Source organism: Lampris incognitus, chromosome 14 (genome assembly GCF_029633865.1).
Source record: "Lampris incognitus isolate fLamInc1 chromosome 14, fLamInc1.hap2, whole genome shotgun sequence".
Lineage (NCBI taxonomy): Eukaryota > Metazoa > Chordata > Actinopteri > Lampriformes > Lampridae > Lampris > Lampris incognitus.
In genome coordinates, this window is record NC_079224.1 from 37,098,179 (window position 1) to 37,118,030 (window position 19,852).

General features: G+C 45.5%; 1 protein-coding gene and 1 long non-coding RNA gene across 2 annotated transcripts in view; one reads left to right on the top strand and one right to left on the bottom strand.

The window, feature by feature from the left end:
- LOC130124426 (choline transporter-like protein 5-A) overlaps positions 1-15,934 on the bottom strand; it is a 49,352-nt gene extending 33,418 nt beyond the window's left edge. The window contains exon 1 of the mRNA XM_056293884.1: positions 15,847-15,934. Coding sequence (XP_056149859.1) covers positions 15,847-15,934 — 88 coding nt within the window. The remainder of the gene's footprint in view (positions 1-15,846) is intronic.
- Positions 15,935-16,098: 164 nt separating this feature from the next.
- LOC130123514 (uncharacterized) lies at positions 16,099-19,454 on the top strand. Its single transcript, XR_008811329.1, has 3 exons — positions 16,099-16,245; positions 16,535-16,625; positions 19,421-19,454. It is a non-coding gene; the product is annotated as an uncharacterized LOC130123514 (long non-coding RNA).
- The last annotated feature ends 398 nt before the right edge of the window (positions 19,455-19,852 follow it).

A 19,852-nucleotide genomic window follows, 5' to 3' on the forward strand; every position in this document is an offset into this window, starting at 1 on the left:
AATAATTAACTGCACACTCCGTTACATCATAGACACACACACACACACACACACACACACACAGTTGTTTACCTCCCAGAGCTAACAGGAAATGTTTGGAGGGAGGTCAACATCTCCTTTCATCTCACTGCTTCATGTCAGCCATCAAAGTGAAGATATGTTATGTAACAGCCAATGAGAGCCCCCACATCTCTTCATTTCACACGACTTTGCTCACTTCCTTTCTGAATCAGAGTAGAAATAATGTTCCCCCTCTCTCTCTCTCTCTCTCTCTCTCTCTCTCTCTCTCTCTCTCTCTCTCTCTCTCTCTCTCTCTCTCTCTCTCTCTCTCTCTCTCTCTCTCTCTCTCTCTCTCTCTCTCTCTCTCTCTCTCTCTCTCTCTCTCTCTCTCTCTCTCTCTCTCTCTCTCTCTCTCTCTCTCTCTCTCTCATTTATATGCTTTCCCTTTTTTGTCCAGCTTTCACAGTTTTCATTTTCTCTTTTCATCACTTTTCTCAGTCAAATCTGTCAATACATCAGGAATCAGGAACACTTTATTTGAAAGATCGTTTCCCCCAGCCCACAGCAGTGCGACACAAAGACAAAAACACATCCAAAAACTACAAGAACTACAAAACTAACACATATATCCAAACTAACAAATACATCCAAACTAAAAAATAAATAAATAAAAAATAACTGTCCAAGAGAACAAATGCGGGTCTGCATGGGCTAGCAGTTAGCTTAGCCTGGCCCGCTTCCACGTCCTGTCAGACCGCCCTCAGTGTTTCCTCTTCAGGTGCAGCTCCAGGCAGGGCTGTGGTCCTTGGGCCCACTGGATGCAGGAGAGTAGGCTCTCTCAGCCAATCCAATGCCAGCTCTCCCAGCCAGACACCCTCGACACGCCTCTCCGCACTCCACACGATGACACCGAAAACACCACAGTCCACGCCAGGCGAGGCCACCGCCAGAACGCCATCGGTGTTATCGGAACTGCGGTCTGCATGGGCTAGCAGTTAGCATAGGCTGCCCCACTTCCATGTCCTGTCAGACTGCCCTCGGCGTTTCCTCTTCGGATGCAGCTCCAGGCAGGACCGTGGTCCCTGGGCTCACCAGACGCAGAAGACCAAGCTCTCCCAGCCAATCCAGCACCAGCTCTCCCAGCCATCAAATGAAGACAAAACTTAGACACAGTTGAGGACAAAGACACTGCATGGATGGTACTGGGTAAGGCCGCTGCAAACGTGAATTCGCGCCACCATCTCCCCTCATTTAGGGCGTCTCCCATTTTGACTCTTTTTCAGGTTGTTTCACAATGAACACTCTTAACCCAGGGTTGTTCTGAGCTCTAGTCTAAAACATGCGGACCATGGGACTAGCTTAGCCCTGCCTTGAGTTAGCTGAAGGCAAAGCTCTGCTAATCTATTGTTACCCTGCAAATCAAAGCAACATTTGGATGAAAAGTGTCTACCGAGGCTATTTTGACATGTACGGATGTCAATAGACATGTTTGCATATCCATAAATGCTCATTCTGCCTGCCACATATCATACGGTTTGAGCTGGACTCTTGGCAACAGCACCAATGAATCTCTGGGCTAATGAGACAAAATCACTTGGAAAATGATTTAGTTTTAGGCTATAAAAAGTACACTATGTTTTGCTCTGCTACTTTATTCCAGTTATAATTCAGTCAAACAGAATAAAGAAAATAAAAAATAAAAGGGTCCCCCTCTGAAGACAGCATGATTATTTCAAAAGTGTCTGGAAAAAATTGGCGTTTTATTTTTTAATGTATGTCATTTTAGACCTTGGGTTGTAAAATCAAGACACATTTGAAGTTAAAATATCAAAATGGTTCCTTCGGTGACATTTTGTCAGAACTAAATGGACAAGGCTATTTCACTTTCAAGGCCTATGGAGCCGTAAAAAGACTTCGTCCATATTTTGGCATGTGGACCCTACTAGGAAATTATGTCTTATAGAATATAATTTTTTTTACCCCTATCTCTTATGGCTCTTTGTGTGTCCCTCCCTCTCTTTCTGCCCTGTGATTTATTTTTCTACTTTTCATTCATCTCCCTCCCACAATCCATTTAAATTATCATGGTGCAGTAGGGGCAGAGAATCTGAGGATCGTCTCATATTGAACCAGGTAATTAATTACATTCCCCTGGATCCCAGGTATGTCGTTCTTTGTTTACTTCTTTAATGACTTGGTTCAAATGGAAACCAGCAGGGCTTCGGGTCTTGAGAACTAAAACTGAAAACTACTGGTCTGTTCAACATAGCGGTGGCTGAGTGGTTCATACTGTAACGACCACGGATGACTAGACTTGCTAGCTACTAGCTAACGGATTGGAACTTTTAGTTGACTGGTTAGTGCAGTCGACTCGGGTTCATTTCTTGGCTGCGGCAGCAGTTCCCAGCTGCCCCCTGAATTTGCTACATTGGTGTCAGAAGTGGGATGGTGAGACTGTGAGGCCATCGGAGACACTTGCACTCAGGGGCGTGAGGGAGCTGATACGCTGCCCGAAGGAGGGTGGTAGTGTAATGACCACAGATGACTAGACTCGCTAGCCCTTGGCTAACGGGTTAGACCCTTTAGTTAACTGGTTAGCGCAGTCATCCATGGTGTGGGCAATCCGGGTTCGCGTCCCGGCGTCGGCGGTTCCCGGCTGCCCCCTGAATTCACTCAAATACTAGCAAGTCCAACAGGACACAGAAGCGGGGCAGGCTAAGCTAACTGCTAGCCCATGCAGACCGGCAGTTCCAACAGTCATCCTGGTTGGCATTCGTTCATCCTGGCTGGCATTTGTTCCCTTGGACAGTGATTTTTTGTTTAGTTTGGACATATATGTTAGTTTGGATATATGTGTTAGTTTGGATATGTGTGTTCTTGTAATTACTGGATAAGTGTTTTTGTCTTTGTGTTGCACTGCTGTGGGCTGGGGGAAATGATATGTCTTTTCATTTGATGTACGCAAGTACATCAAATGAAAAGACAAAGTTTCCCTGATTCCTGATATAGCAAATGTTAGTAAGTGTGACGTTAGTATATAAAAGATATGTGTACACATACTATGTAGATGGAATTATGAAGTATGGCGCTTTGGTCGCAAAAAAAAATTAAATAAAAAAAAATTAAAAACCATCCAAAATTCCTTGCGCCTTATAGTTTCCATGGAAATAATCGGGCAGGGGAAAGTTTTCCAAAGCGTCATGACGGACAACGAAACTATCTTTTAACAATCTTGTGATAAAATATTGTAACGACCATGGATGAATAGACTTGCTAGCCCTTCGCTAACGGTCCGACCCTTTAGTCAACTGGTTAGCATGGTGGGGGCGACCTGGGTTCGCGTCCCGACTGCAGTGGTTCCCGGTTGCCCCTTGACTTCGCTACATTGGTGTCAGAAGTGGGATGGGGAGACTGTGAGGCCATCGGAAGTGTGTGCGCCCAGCGGCGTGAGGGAGCCGGTACGCTGTTCCGGTAGGACAGGGGTAGTGTAACAACCGTGGTTGAATAGACTCGCTAGCCCTTGGCTAACGGGTCGGACCATTTAGTCAACTGGTTAGCGTGGTTGCCTGTGGTGCAGCGGTTCCCGGCTGCCCACTGAATTCACTACAATATGTTTTTAGCATTAATTAAGAGCGAAGGCTAAATCAGAACAGATGAAGCAAAAGTGACAAAGTTCGTCGAAATCCGTCTAGACACGAGCCTCCCAAATGTCATGTACATAGTACACGGTGCATACTGCATTCTACATACTGAACAATATGCTCCAATAGTATGCAGTACACACTACATACTTTAAGTATATATAGAATGTACTAACAATTCAGGCACCACAAATGTTTCTGAGCAGTGTAGTGTGTGTGTGTGTGTGAGAGAGAGACTTTTATCGGAGCAAAAAAAAAAAGAAAAATTTATTGTGATCTCATCACATGGGTGCGCGCGCGTGTGCGCACACACACACACACACACACACACACACACACACACACACACACACACACACTAGGTTGAGCTGTCATCTTTTGGGAAATACATGAAGCAAGAGAGAAAAGGGGAGAAAGGGAAAGAGGAAGAGAAAGACAGATACAAAAGAAAGACATCCCGGGAGGCCGCCTGTCAGACAAGTCCTCAGAGAGTGAGGGAGATGACAGAAGAGCAAGACGGATAAAGGGAATCGAAAGGAAAAAAAGAGAACGGAAGTGAGGAGGAGGAGGAGGAGGAGGAGAGAGAGGGAACCAAATTGTGGAAAGGGTATATCTTTAAATTCCAGGCTATTCAGCAGAGTGAGGAAAGGAAGGTGGGAGCGATGGAGAGCGAAAGGAAAAAAGGTAGACCGGAGAAAGAGAGACAGGAAAGGACAAGATATTACCATTACATAATAGCTTTGTTATCTACAAAAACCTGTCGACGTGCAAACTGAGAAAACACACACAGACACAAACATTTGTGTCTGTACGCACAGACAAGCACAAAAGCACAAGCACATACACAGTCATCCAAAGGAAAGCACACGCCCATCCAAATGGGACTTCATTTTATTTGACCCAGTGTATCAGTGTGTTTGTGTATGTGAGCATCTTATTATACATACATATCACATTATATTACCCCCAGAGGAGTAATCGCCTTACGTTGAGGGGAACAGCCAATAATCACCAACACTAAATCAAGCTGGTGGTATGCACTTGCACGCACGCACACATACACACAGAGTCACACTTCTTCTCCCTCTTGCTTTTGCACCCACATACACATTCATTTATTTTCCACGGTGCTGTGCCATTCCCGAGCCCTTTGTGTAGAAGGCAGCACCGGATAACTGCAGCGCTGATGATCGTCAGGAAAAAGCACCCATGAGTGTGAGAGAGAGGGGGGGGGGGGGGGAGAAAGAGCATAAAAAGCCACAGACAGACTGATAGCCATGCTGACAGACATTAGACAGGTGAACAGTCAGATCAGACAGCTTGGACAGACAGGTCGGTAGGTAGACAGCATTTAAAAGAGAGCACTGGTCTGGCTGTAGTGCACCGCCTGCACTGCACATAGCCCTATCCCGCTGCTTTCCAAGTCAGGTTTCCAAATGGCATGACTCCGTGAGAGCAACCAACTTGGATGTTTTCATGTCTACCAGCTAGCTTATCCCCAAATGCTCATTTCTACCACATCTGTTCGATTTCAGGGAAAGTCCTCCACCATGTAGCTCTCAAGAGTTAAAACGGCATCCTTGAAAAACTTCCGTCTGGTTTTACAATACTGCAAAGCACAGGGACCATCTTTTTTTAGGGCAACAACCGGTATTCGAATAGCAGCACATTTGTGTGAGAGTTTCATTATCATCTTTCCAGAACCTGTATGGCCTTTGGTGGCCTCTAGAGAAAGTCCTTTACACTTTGCTGTCTTTTCCCCAAGACTACTGCAAATATCTCTCTGTTTTTGGGGCGGCATGGTGGCCCAGTGGTTAGCACTGTTGCCTCACAGCAAGAAGGTCCTGAGTTCGAACCCCAGGCCATCACAGGGTCCTATCTGTGTGGAGTTTGCATGTTCTCCCCGTGTCTGTTTGGGTTTCCTCCGGGTGCTCCGGTTTCCTCCCACCATCAAAAAGACATGCATGTCAGGGTTAATACTCCTGCCTGTGCCCCTGAGCAAGGCAATGGCAAGAAGAACTGGAGTTGGCTCCCGGATGCTGCAGCTGCCCACTGCTCCTCTACAATAGGATGGGTTAAATGTGGAGAACACAGTCATTGTAACCTGTACAATGACAAAATAAAGTGTCTTTCTTTCTTTCTTTCTTCTTTTTAATTCTGCCTGTATAAAAACGTCTCATAGAGCCTCCAGTTGGACTTTATGTTTCGCTAACTGAAGACGTTCTCAAGCTTTTATTTGCCGAGTAAAGTTTACCGACTTGTTTAGGCTGTCATTAGTCAGATCTTTTTGACATGAATTCATAGTGCACATCATACTGCTAAGTATGAATCTTAGGGTAGGTTATATGAAAGGCTCTCTGTAAGAAATAATGTCCTCATGTGACTAGCTGTTGTTTACACTAATGGTAGTTTCCCTTACAATTGTCAATAGTGGAATCATGGCTTGCCCACCTTTTTTATCTATCGCTACATGGGTGTTGCTGGCGTCATCACAAGGGATGCACGGCTACCTGTACTGCGAGTGGATCCATCCATCCATTATCCAAGCCGCTTATCCGAATTTGGGTCGTGGAATGCTGGAGCCCATCCCAGCAGTCATTGGGCAGCAGGCGGGGAGACACCCTGGACAGGCCGCCAGGGTGCCAAGCCATCACAGGGCTGACACATTCACACCTAGGGACAATTTAGTAAGGCCGATTTACCTCACCGACATGTCTTTGAATGGTGGGAGGAAACCGGAGCACCTGGAGGAAACCCACAAATATACGGGGAGAACATGCAAACTCCACACAGAGAATGGCCCGGGACGACTCCCCAAGATTGGACAACCCCGGGGCTCGAACCCAGGACCTTCTTGCTGTGAGGCGACCGCGCTAACTACTGCGCCACCCCACTGCGAGTGGATATTAGGCTTAATACCAGGCAAAAATAGAGTAACGGTATCTGAGAATTTCCCCAAGATTAAAATCAGATACCAAAAGCTGTGAGTAACAAACATCGTAAATAAGACCTAAATGGCTTGATTTGCTGTAGTTTTGGCACACACACATAAAATATCTGTCCAAGGACGTGGGATGAAATAAAGGTTTGTAATATCTACGATAGGTAGAAGCCAAGCTTGGGGTAATTACAAGGGATGATTCCACATCTTCCACACCTCAGCATCCTGGATGATGAACTAACAGTAGTGTGAAGCTCATCAAACTCTCTTGTATTAATAACCATATCGCATGAGTCATCAGCTATGTGAACATTAAGCTCTCTCTTTTTCCCTATCTGCTGCTCCCCCCCCCCCCACACACACACACACACACATCTGACAGTCGTCCTCTATTCTCCTTTGGAGCAGTATATAAATTACATGTGCTCGTACTAAAAACCTTCAGCTGGTCCAAAATGCTGCTGCTAGAATATTAACTAACAGAAAAGAAGTTTGACCGTATCACAGCGATTCCAGCCTCCCTTCACTGGCTCCCTGTTCATGCAAGCTCTGACTTTAAAGTGCTACTTTTAACCTACTATAAAAGACTTAATGTGCTCGCCCCCTATTTGTCAGATTTTATACAGCCTTATGAACCTTCTCGTGTCCTTCGTCCTCAAAGTGTAGGCCTCCTCTCTGTCCCCAGAGTTAAACAGAAGTCTGCAGAGCCTTCTCTTCCCACGGCCCCGTTCTTTGGACTAGTCTCCCAGCCTGCACCAGAGAATCTGACTCTGTAGACCCTTTCACAACTACACTGAACACCCATCTCTTCTCACTGGCTTTCAACTAGTTGTCTTGTTTCTTCGGTAGTTTGACTCCCTTCTGAGATTTGTCACAACGATCCTCTTTTGGGAGGACTTCAGTCTCAATGTATTTATTTATTTATTTATTTATTTATTTATTTTGACTAGTTCTCTGCAATTGTACCCGTCCAATTACCCCACTCTTCCAAGCCGTCCCGGTCACTGCTCCACCACCTCTGCCGATCCGGGGAGGGCTGCAGACTACCACATGCCTCCTCCGATACATGTGGAGTCACCAGCCGCTTCTTTTTACCTGACAGGCTATTCCCCCCCAGTTCCCCCTCCCACTGAACAGGCGCCCTGACTGACCAGAGGAGGCGCTAGTGCAGCGACCAGGACAACGGAATAGACCGCTACTCCACCCGGACGCCCAGTCTCAGTGTATTTATAACTGTAGGTCTTAGCAGTAATCTTTTGGTTTTGTCCTGGCGACGAGAATGTTCCTAAACTTTCTGAATGCATCACAGCGTCCTAACCTTCTGTTTGTATGCCTGAGCGTGAGTGTGTCCATGTTGTGCTCCTGTCCCCCTGTCTCTTTATTTATCTTTCTTGCTTTCCAGGACAATTTTTTTCTCTCTTTATGGACTGTCTGATGATCATGGATCATCTCTATTTCGACTGCCTGATGACTTCGGAGCCTGTTTGTGATGCGTCCTGTTTTCCCTTGGACACAGTCCCACCCTCCTGCGGATTTATGCTATCGTTCGCACTGTTCTCGTTTAAAATTGCTTTTACACTATTTGCTTTAGCTATGACAACTTCTGCATCACCCTCATCTCGTCTCTCATCTTCTTCCTCTCTGTGTGACTGCTGTGAAGTCTGCCTGGCCTCTGTTGTCTCTGCAGGGCCCCACTGAGCAGAGCTGGTTCGTGGCGCGGGGTCCCGCCGGCTCTTGACTGCATCTGTGGGGTTCCTGATGTTGTCTTGGATGGTCAGATTCACTAAATTTGCCTTGCACTCTCTTTACAAGTTTATTACCCAGCACATGTAAATTTGCTGAATGTTATGCATTAACTGTACGTATTCTACATCACCTTGTTGTGTGTGTAATCTGTGATGTCACATTATAATTCGGTTATTGTTGTGTATTTTGTGCATTTGCATGTCTGTCTGTCCTGGAAGAGGGATCCCTCCCCTGTTGCGCTCCCTGACGTTTCTCCTATTTATATTTTTTTTTCTTGGTAAGTTTTTTTTTTTAATTCCCCCCTTTTGCTCCCCCGGCTGACCAGAGGAGGCACTAGTGCAGCGACCAGGACACACTCGACTCTGAGCACGAGTGTGTCCATGTTGCTCAGTCGAGTGTGTCCAATTTACCCCGCTCTCTGAGCTGTCCTGGTCGCTGCTCCACCACCTCTGCCGATCCGGGGAGGGCTGCAGACTACCACATGCTTCCTCCGATCCATGTGGAGTCTCCAGCCACTTCTTTTCACCTGACAGTGAGGCGCTTCACCAGGGGGACGTAGCAAGTGGGAGGATCACGCTATTCCCCCCAATTCCCCCTGCCCCCCGAACAGGCGCCCCGACCAACAAGAGGAGGCACTAGTGCAGTGACCAGGACACATACCCACATCCTGCTTCCCACCCACAGATATGGCCAATTGTGTCTGTAGGGACACCTGACTAATCTGGAGGTAACACAGGGATTTGAACCGGTGACCCCCGTGTTGGTAGGCAACAGAATAGACCGCTATGCTACCCGGATGCCCAGGTAAGCTTTTTCTTGTGGCGTTTTTCCCCATTTGGGTTCAGAGTCCAAGGATAGAGGGTGTCGTATGTCATATATATTGTACTGACTATAAAGCCCTTCAGGACTACCTTGGGAATTTGGGCTACACAAATAAACTTGATGACAGGAGAAATCTGAAATTCGGCTCACACACTGATACAGAAGTAAATGGATGGCTTCTTTTACTGAAATGCATCTCAAAAGAATCTGAAAATGATTATGCAGTATTTACCTGTATGACGATTACGATTTTTCTTTGCTGTCCCATATCAAAACGAGTCTCTCTGTCAGTGTTGGACAGATGATTTGAGGACACCCAATCCTATTAGATGTGTTTTTGTTGTATAATTTCATAAGCACCGTGGAAGAACAGACCCATGTACGGGAACAGATGGATGGTGCATGAGGCACATTTCCCTCAATGAAATGCTCCGCAATTCAAAGGGATTGCTCCCATGCAGGCTAATGACGCCATCTTGACAAAAACTTAATTTTGAGACCGCTCAAAATAAGTGTCGAGTCTCCAGACGCAGAACACTTTCACCGTCCCTAATGACTGTCAATTCTTCTTTTCTGCAGTCTCGCAAATCACAGGAGAATTTTCCAACTCCATACCCTTCAATAAACTTCAGCAATCCATCCACAAACACAATTGCAACCCCATGTGTGCGGCTCCTACGTGTGTAGAGCATTTCACACACGGACACGCACGCGCACAAATGCAAGGCGTTGCTAACCTTGGTTTCAACTCTTAAGCCGCACATTTCAATACTCTGCAGTGTGAACTTATTTTCAACTGCCCGAGTCAGCTTCGTACCATCTCCTCAGAGCTTTCACACACACCCATACAGGTGAGGAGGTACAGACTTACACATAAACAGACAGCCAGGAGTGTATTTAGCTGTGTGTGCCATTAATTATGCATGTGTGATTGACTGAATTTTGCATTTATGTATGCATCTGGGAGAGAGAGAGAGAGAGAGAGAGAGAGAGAGAAGTGTATGTGTGTGTCTATCCATATCAGCATTGTTTAAGTTCCTGTACTGTATTTTTGATGGTGTGGATATAAATGAATAATTCATTTTTGTGTGCTGTCTGCCTGTATGACAAGGACACTCGCATCAGCGAAGGCACATGGGACCAGAATGTGGCATCTGCTTATTTGGTAGTATTTACTGTGTGTGTGTGTGTGTGTGTGTGTGTGTGTGTGTGTGTGTGTGTGTGTGTGTGTGTGTGTGTGTGTGTGTGTGTGTGTGTGTGTGTGTGTGTGCGCGCACATGCTTCAAAAGATAATTCCATGTTTTGACAACATGTATGTCTTATTTCATAGTTTTTGCATTCATCCATACTGGTTATAATATCACTGTTGCGGGCCCCGATGCAGCCGCATTATCTGCATACTATATGGTAGTTTCGCGTCTGATTGCATCTGTGATGTCACACCCATAGGTTTGTCAGATTTTGAGACTGGAGCATCTAAATCCGGGCGGCTGGGTGAAACTGAGTTGGTACTTGCTTCAGACGTATTGCAACCTGTCAATCACCCCGGAGAGAGACCTGTCAATCAAGGCAACCAAGCCCCGAAAAATACCAATTTTTAAACCTCTCTATCCTCTCTCTCTTTTTTTTTTGGGATTTTTTCTCCCCAATTGCATCCGGCCCATTATCCCACTCTTCCGAGCCATCCCAGTTGCTGCTCCACCCCCTCTGCTGATCCGAGGAGGGCTGCAGACTACCACATGCCTCCTCCGATACATGTGGAGTCGCCAGCCGCTTCTTTTCACCTGACAGTGAAGAGTTTCACCAGGGGTACATAGCACGTAGGAGGATCATGCTATTCCCCCCAGTTCCCCTTCCCCCCTGAACAGGCACCCCGACCAACCAGAGGAGGCGCTAGTGCAGTGCTTCATGTATCAATCGTTACTATCGGCAAATTTGCGCATACACACCCATGGAATTTTTTAGCCCTTAAGAATGTCTGATAGTCAGAAGCAAAGCATGATGGTTATTTGTAATTTCTTCCTCCTAACATCTATTGTCTACCTCTTGCAACGCGCAATCACCCAGGCCTGCAAAGACATCAGTGTTAGCCAATCGGTGTCTAAATTCAGGGGTTACCCCGGTTCTAGACCGGTCTCTGAGACAAACTTCAGGGCTAAAAAATCTCATGGGTGTGTACACACAAATTTGACCATCCATAGTTTTCAGTCACGTGACAGTGGCGGGCAAAACAAAGTTCCAGCATGGCGGCGAACAGTGGAAACTCCGTAGAGCAGCAGCACAGACCTATCCATTTTCCAGCTGTTCCAAGCAACGACTATTTGGATCACCTTACGAAAGAAGAAAAACAAAGATATATTAACAAACTACAAGTTTTGGGCACTTGCGATCCATATACAGCACCCGCCGCAGTATTTCAGTCTCTAAAAATAGCGAAGTCCCTGCCAGAGCTACAATTTGGCGATGTTTACATATATCTTGTGGAGAATCCCTCTCCTTACACTGCCGCCAGGATGAAAGCTTACAAAAGTACAGACAGTTATATGTATTTTCGTTCTGGATGGGTCAGTAATGCTGCGGTTTGGGAAGTGTTTTGCCAGCCAGGTGGGCGTTCCAATATGAATGTGACGTCACGTGAAAACTGTGGATAGTAACGATTGATACATGAGGCCCCCAGGACACATACCCACAGCCGGCTTCCCACCGGCAGACATGGCCAATTGTGTCTGTAGGGATGCCCGACCAAGCCGGAAGTAACATGGGGATTCAAACTGGCGAGCCCCATGTTGGTAGCAACAGAACAGACTGCTACGATACCTGGACGCTCTGTTATTTTTTTGGGGGGGGGGGTAATTATTCAATGGTTACTACTACTTATGGTAAGTGCGATGGTCATCCCTGCAAGCTGAACCAGGAAATAACTCAGCAATGCGATCGACCATTGATAATATTTTAAATTTCAAGTAATAACTTCATTTTTACTTTCGCTTTCAATCTTAATTATGTGGTTTAGATAACTGGTTTAAATTGGACAAGTTGAAATTCCTCGTCCATATATCAAATTGGTGGCCTGTCCAGGGTGTCTCCCTGCCTGCCTCCCAGTGACTGCTGGGATAGGCTCCAGCATCACCGTGACCCTGAGAGAAGGCTAAGTGGTTTGGATAATGGATCGATAGATAGTTGAAACATTTGTGAGGCCCTATAACAAATATATAAGCGCCATAAAACGCCATTTTAAAGCTGTGAACCTCCTCCTAATCTGCATGTCCTCCACATTGGGTGCCTGAACCCCATTATGTCCATATTAACCATGGTCAAGACTGCAACTGGGGGGCGTTCAGAATGAATAAAAAATGGCTGTTGCATCCACAGGCACACTTTGCACTTTTTGAACATACCATATACCGTAGACTCAGTGCTCTTTTGATATGATAGTGGCAAGATAAAGAGAGGTCCATGCACGCGGGCCCTGATGCAGCCGCATTATCTGCATAAATGGTAGTTTCGTGTCTGGTTGCATCTGTGATGTCACCCATAGGTTTGTCAGATTTTGAGACTGGAGCATCTAAATATGGGCGGCTAGGTGAAACTGAGGTGGGCCCTGCTTCAGCTGTACTGCAACCTGTCAATCACCCCAGAGAGAGACCTGTCAATGAAGGCAACCAAGCCCCCAAACATACCAATTTTTAAGCCTCTGCATCCTCTTAATGGAACAATAATTTTCAAAATCCCCAGCAGACAACACATTAGACAACGTGAAATTAGCTATCGTGACTTTTTGTTGTCCCCGTGATACCTCCGGCTTGGTCGGGCGTCCCTACAGACACAATTGGCCATGTCTGCGGGTGGGGAGCCGAATGTGGGCATGTGTCCTGGTTGCTGTACTAGGGCCTACTCTGGTCGGTCGGGGGGGGGGGGGGTTTGGGGAATAGCGTGATCATTCCACACACTACGTTCCCCTGGTGAAACTCCTCACTTGTCAGGTGAAAAGAAGCGGCTGGTGACTCCACACGTATCGGAGGAGGCATGTGGTAGTCTGCAGCCCTCCCCGGATCAGCACAGGGGGTAGACCAGCGACCGGGACAGCTCAGAAGAGTGGGGTAACTGGCTGGATACAATTGGGGGGGAAAGGGGGGGATACAAGAAAAAAAAAGTGCCCTACTTGAAGTGCTCCTTTGACACTATTAGTTAAAATGACCATCAGTTTCAGGTCTGGGATTTCAATCGTGAGGTAGGGTCCCAAGATGATTTCTGGACTGCGAGACTGAAAGTTCATTCTAGATAAAGAAAGTAAAATATAGGTCTAATGTACACTTTAAAATGTTTACAACTTGATCCGCTAATATTGATACAACTGAAAAATTTGTAAACTGTTAAAACTGGGAGGACAGAAGAGATGAAGAGACAGACAAAAACCGAAGCCCGACACAGACTGCATGCGTGTAATGTGTGTACTCACTATGTAAGTGAGCATGTGATGGTAAGATTGAGTGTCATTTAGCCAGTGGAGGGAAAAGACTGTCAATCACACTGCCAGCTCTCTCCCCCTTTCACATATACACACACACATCCTTTCCCATTCTCTCTTTCACACACACACACACACACACACACACACACACACACACACACACACACACACACACACACACACACACACACACACACACACACACACACACACAAAGAGCCAAGTAATGGAATCTTCGGACTAGAAGTGACAGACAGGAAAAGATGAATGGAAGGGATGGGGTATGATAAGGGGGAAGAAAGATGGGGGGGGCACTGATGAGAATATACGATGGCTTCGCAGAGAGTGCGAGGGGAAATGGGGGGGGAAAGAGCGTGTGTGTCTTGACATGACTTCTTCCACATCTATCACTTCTCTGTTGTTCTGCATGGTGCCGTTGTGGTTTGATCAATCCAATCTATTCTCTCTTACAAAGCCACTACAGCAGAACTGGAGTGTGCACGTCTTGACAGTGGGAGCAGCCCCTTATGGTCTGCTGGCTGCGACACTACAGAGAGAAATTTGGAGCTCTGAAACTTGACGGGTGTCTTTCTCTTTCAGTTAAGTTACCACATCCAAAAATTGTTCTTATAAGCCACTATCCTGATGATTTACATTCAGACAAAGGTCCTTTTTGACACGCTTTTGTTAGCGTATTTTAAGACCAGAGATAATCCAGAAATATTCTCACCAAGGACACGCCGGTGCTCGATCATTTTAATGGGTGGAACTTCACTGGGAAAAATTAATATCACGCTTAATTGTCTCTCCTCACTGCAGCAGCCAAATGCATGAGAATACGGCAGGTATCAGTAAGTTTGAAGCTGTTGTGGCAAACAAGCCAATATGGCAGACTGAGCTTAGATAAGACCTCTACCAACAGATGATACATTATCAGTATGTTTTTTTGGGGGGGGGGGGGTTGTCAGCGGCAAAGATGCTCATGCCGCGGCAACTAGGTTTCATTTCAAATAGCTGTCTGGGACTCGTAATGGTCAAATAACAATGCAAACGCCAGTATCACTAGTGTTAACAAGTCGAAAAAATAACAACAATCATGTTCGGGATTGTAACTTTACACACACAATCCTAGCATTACGTGCAGTACAACTGCATTAAGCATGTTGTGTACTGTGGTGTGCGGTGTGTCAAATGTGTTGTCAAGCTCCACAACAACTTGAGCATCCTGCAACTGTGCCATACTGAAGCCTAACTATTACATATCCAACTTTGTAGTTGTTCACAATAGGCTACGTTGCCAGCAAGCGTTGCATCATACTGCAGTGCAGGCCATTGTATTGTCCATCAAAGTAAAACATGACATGCGGCGTAAAACTCAAGGCATTTTGCAATTCTAGCTTTGGTAGAAAATATGCAAATGAAACCACTTGGAATTCAGTACAGGACTCCTGAGGAAAAAAAAATACATTGACCAGCAGGTATACTGTACAGTCTGCAGGGTCTACATGGACTCCATATGGACTAGTAGCTCTAACACGTTGACAGCAGAGTGGCCTGACGTCATCAGCTCTGGGTATTAGTGAACAGTTAATACCCAACTAATCTCTATCCTGCTGGGGTCAGGAATACGTTCATTACAACGAAATCTCACCTCTATGGAGCTTTATTTACATCTAGGCGAGTCATGAAATGTCCCAATTTACTGTAAACAGCTTAAAAAGCGTCCATGCCATCAATTATAATGGGCGACAGACTGACATATTCAGTTTGATGGAGCCGTTTTAATGGGGATACTAGAAGGGGGCGCTTTCTCTGAGACTCGCCTATAACGTATTCACCACGAAAAATGGCCAATAAAGCCAAATAACCTCGAATCAAGCATCTTGAAACCGCCTATGAAAACGCTGACATCCTACACGTACAACTTGTCGAAAGGTTTGCCTCAGTTAAGTGACGGTAATTGGGGGGGGGCGGATATAACAAGCAAGTTAGTTAATTGAGTTAATTGGATCGGTATCGCCCGGATAAAAAGGCACATCACGGTGAACTGTGCTGTACTGTGGGCTATTGTGTCTCCTCAAAGGGCTGCAGGTATATCTCCGGAAAGGTATACCTTTAATAAAAAGTGATTCAACACGTAGAAAATAATGTAGTGTTAAAATGTCTCCCCCATCTATCTTGTCACCGCCCCCCCCCCCGTGTAACATCGCTCCGGCGGCGCTTACCGTAGTAGGGACCTGGCGGCGCCGGTCGGCCGGGGGTCTCGCTTCGCACGGCGGCTGAGCTCTCCGGGGTGTACCGGTTGGACGACATCGCGCCTCCCGAAAGAATGAATGAATGGAGAAACCTGGGGGACAGGAGTACAAGTTTACAGTGGGCAACACTAGTCTCCGCCCTCCCGTTCTCCTCCTCCTCCTCCTCCTCCCCCTCCTCGTCCTCCTCCTCCTCTCCCACAACGCTCTCAACGTCGTCGACCGGAGACCCGGCGGAGTAGGCGAGACACAAAACCACGTGGCCCGCGCATTTCTCTCTCGCGCGCTCTCTCTCTCGCGCGCGCGCGCACGTACACACACATGGCAATGGGTGTCGAAAAAGGTGTCGTGTGGACAATATAAAGCAGGAGGGTAAGTACTCATGTGGTCCAGGTGAAGTTAACAGTCCTTAAACCGTGTAGTTGGTAACGTAACAAGCATGGCGTTGGTGAGCTCAGAGGATATTAACAGAAGTGTACAGAGTATTTTGCTGAGTACTGTCCTGACAGGATTGTACATATATATACAAGCGAAACGAATGCTAGTAGCGCGGTATACATCTATATGTCATGTGTGTATTCATTCATTCGTTCACTGATCAAATAATCCCGGTTTTGGTTTTAAAATAAAGAACACAAACTTGTGTGTTAAAATCCGCCAGAAAATGACGCTCGACGACGACAAGTAGAACCTGACGGGGGAACGTCTCTTTCACTCGGCGGACCAAATATTTCAAACAGCGCCCTCTGCAGGTGAAATACATACAACACACCCAGGACAAAATATGGAGTGTTTTTACATTTCCGCGAATGTTCTCATTCACCTCTATGGAGCGTCTCATGTTTTTACATTGCGAGTCAGATGTATCTAGTTCTGGCAGCTTCCTACAAAAGGTACATACACTTTACATACATACATACATACATACATACATACATACATACATACATACATACATACATACATACATACATACATACATAGGTAAAGTACATATACAAAAGTACTAGTGTCCTCCTTGGTCACAAGTTGAGACTGATTTTAGATCAGTTGCCCTGCTGCCAAAGCTACAACATGTACCTACCAAGCCTGCACAACTCATAATATAAGAGGAGATAGCTGACCCTTCGTGACCTGTATCTATGGAGAATAGGCTACAGAAAAATACATTTCACTTGTCACCGATTTGTTGGCTGCATTTCAAAACATTGCCAATGCAATCCTATTCCAGCGTGAAATGGAAAAAATGCAAAGTAAAATAATGCAGAGTGTAAAATAATAGTAGGAGGGGGAGAGGGTATGGACGGAGTAATATCACACTGTGGCTTTGTGGTTAGCGCTGTCACCTCACTGTAAGACGGCCCGAGGTTTGAGCCCTTCTATCTGAAGAAAGCCATTATCATATTTTATTTTCAATTAAACCCGTTCAGAAAATGGGGTTTCTCTCAAGATCTAAGTGTAAAAAAATGAATATACAGCAGTTCTTAGATAAATTATGAATAATTGCCCTAGCCAGGGAAAATCCATCACTGTCATGTCACCTTAGCTGTACTAATCTGGTATCAATCACGTATATGTAATCAGCAGGTTAGTAAATAAACGGTGCGGCTTGTCTGATGGTTTAGCAGATTTATTGCCTGATGTCCTCTATTATAACCATTTGTGGATAATGAGATCCAGACACATTTTATTAAGCTTGCATTTAACAAATCCCTGATGAGAGGCAAGGTACATGAAATCAAAACTAAAAGTAGATAGCAACTTCCACCAATATATACTGACACATAAATGTCTAAAGACAATCACTTATGAACATACACACTGACAAGAGACTCAACTCTTTACAGCATATTACAGGACGGCCATTTCTTAAGCAATGCAATTTTTATTTTGAGATTCCCACCTCCATAATATACTCAGACTCAATGGTATGTGCCATAAAGAGCCGTGGGTTTGCATGCAGATTTTCTCTCCGGCCCAACACGACACCAGCTGAACTCAGCCGGTGGCTCTCCATGGCACATGGCTGAGTAACACTGCACTGTCTCATTACTGCGATTACAGCATCTGTTTCAACAGTGCTAGGTTAGTCCTTTTAATTGCAGCATTAGCAAGTTAGAGATAACGAGCAGTTATTCTGCTTTGTGCTTCCCTTTATAAAATCGATCCATCTCATTCTTATAACAATTAAGGAAAATCTTAAAACCTACAATCCTAAAAATTAGCTTGCAAACACGTCCTTGTTGCTGGTTTATACTGCGAGCATGTTAAAAACATGGCTGATCCATAGATATACAACACGAAATCCTTCGAAACATAGTCCATTTTATTGATTACCGTTGGATTGGACTGTCCTGGGAAAAATGACATAGCGTATTGCACTTTGCATCTTTAACGCAACGACAAAAAAGAAAAAAAAAGCAGTTGCCACTATCACATTAATACAGCTTATCAGGTCTTGGATTAAACCTTTATATTGCGTTCTCTCTATAAAGTAGATCATCTTCCTACTATGATTTTATCATTATTTGTATAGCTGCAAGCTCAGCAATGTGACGGGGACTTTGCAGATCGAAGAAGTTTAACATCATCCATCAAAATGGTAAATGGTTTGTAATAGGCTCATAATGGAAGTGCTCAAAGGGAGTGTGTGCTCTGACCCCGTTGCTGGCAGCTCCATACAATAACCATCGATACAGGGTAGGTAGAAGTGGCTTTTTGTTCAACTGGGAAGCAGCTACATCAAGGTGGTGTTTCTGTGTATTTTGTATGTACAGGTGAGGGGGATTCTGTCACATCAGATCTGAGCTGCCAGCCACATATCTAAAGAGGGAAACCTCATTCAGTCCAGCAGTTCGTAGACATAAATGCCACATAGGTGCAACGTATGCGTTCATAACCACACGTGAGAGGCTGAGAAATCTGACCTGAGACGTCTGTGTACTTTGCACAGCCCCTTATAGTTTGTATAGTCCGTGTGGTTTGCAGAGTGCCATCACAAGTGCAACCTGCATAAAAAGTGGATACGCAGCTCATACGGTCGCCTCCTCTGGGATCACATGCCTCTTTGATAAGGTGCACGATTTCCATCCACTTACGTCTGGCTCTTGGGGAGGGGAGGGGGGGAGTTAAGGGCATCAAGTTTATAAACCTTGCTGAAATTGCCATTGTGGTGAGGTTAAATTCACTTTGCTATTTAATGATTGTAGGAGTACCATTGTCTGCTGACACCGCTGCCTGTTATGCAAGCACAGCAGAAACACAAATATTGGGCACATCACAATGCATCTTTGGAGGTAGGCCTAGTTTTCATCAGAAATGAGTGATGCATACTAAAAACTAGGAATGACTCTGCACACGTGAAGTTTTACACTGATGACATGCTTTGGCATGCAAACGCACACTCGAATCAGATTGTTTTTGTTCAGTGTGCGTCACATGTCACAGTTTCTTTGGGATCTTCAATTAGGGATTATTCTGTTGAGAAGGATGACTTATCCTGCATGAAAACTAATGGATAGGGTGACAATACTGTTTGCATCTACAGAAGCTGATGTTACTGTGAGTGGGTCCTATTGGAGAACATCTGCAGGGTTGTCATACTGAGACCTTCCAAGAGATGGCAGTAGCAGTACAGCAGACGGAGTCACACGTTGCCCCATCTCGTTAGGCTCATCTAAATGGTAAGCCTCTTGATTTTATCTCGTGTAAACCGTGTGGGGAGAACAGCCCTTGTACTATAAAATTGCAGGGGCCTCTTGCTGTAGACTTATAATTGCACGGAGTGCATCAGAGTCGGGGAAATTCCTCCTCATCTTCTCTGCAAGATGCCATTTGTACATCAAGCCGCAGGACGGTCACCATCTCTCGCTTGTGTACAGGCGATCCAACAATGAGATGTGATGTTGAAACCCTCAAACAGGCGCACATGTGGTCAGATGCTCTGATCTGAGGTGTGTACTAGTGGGCTCTTGGGGAG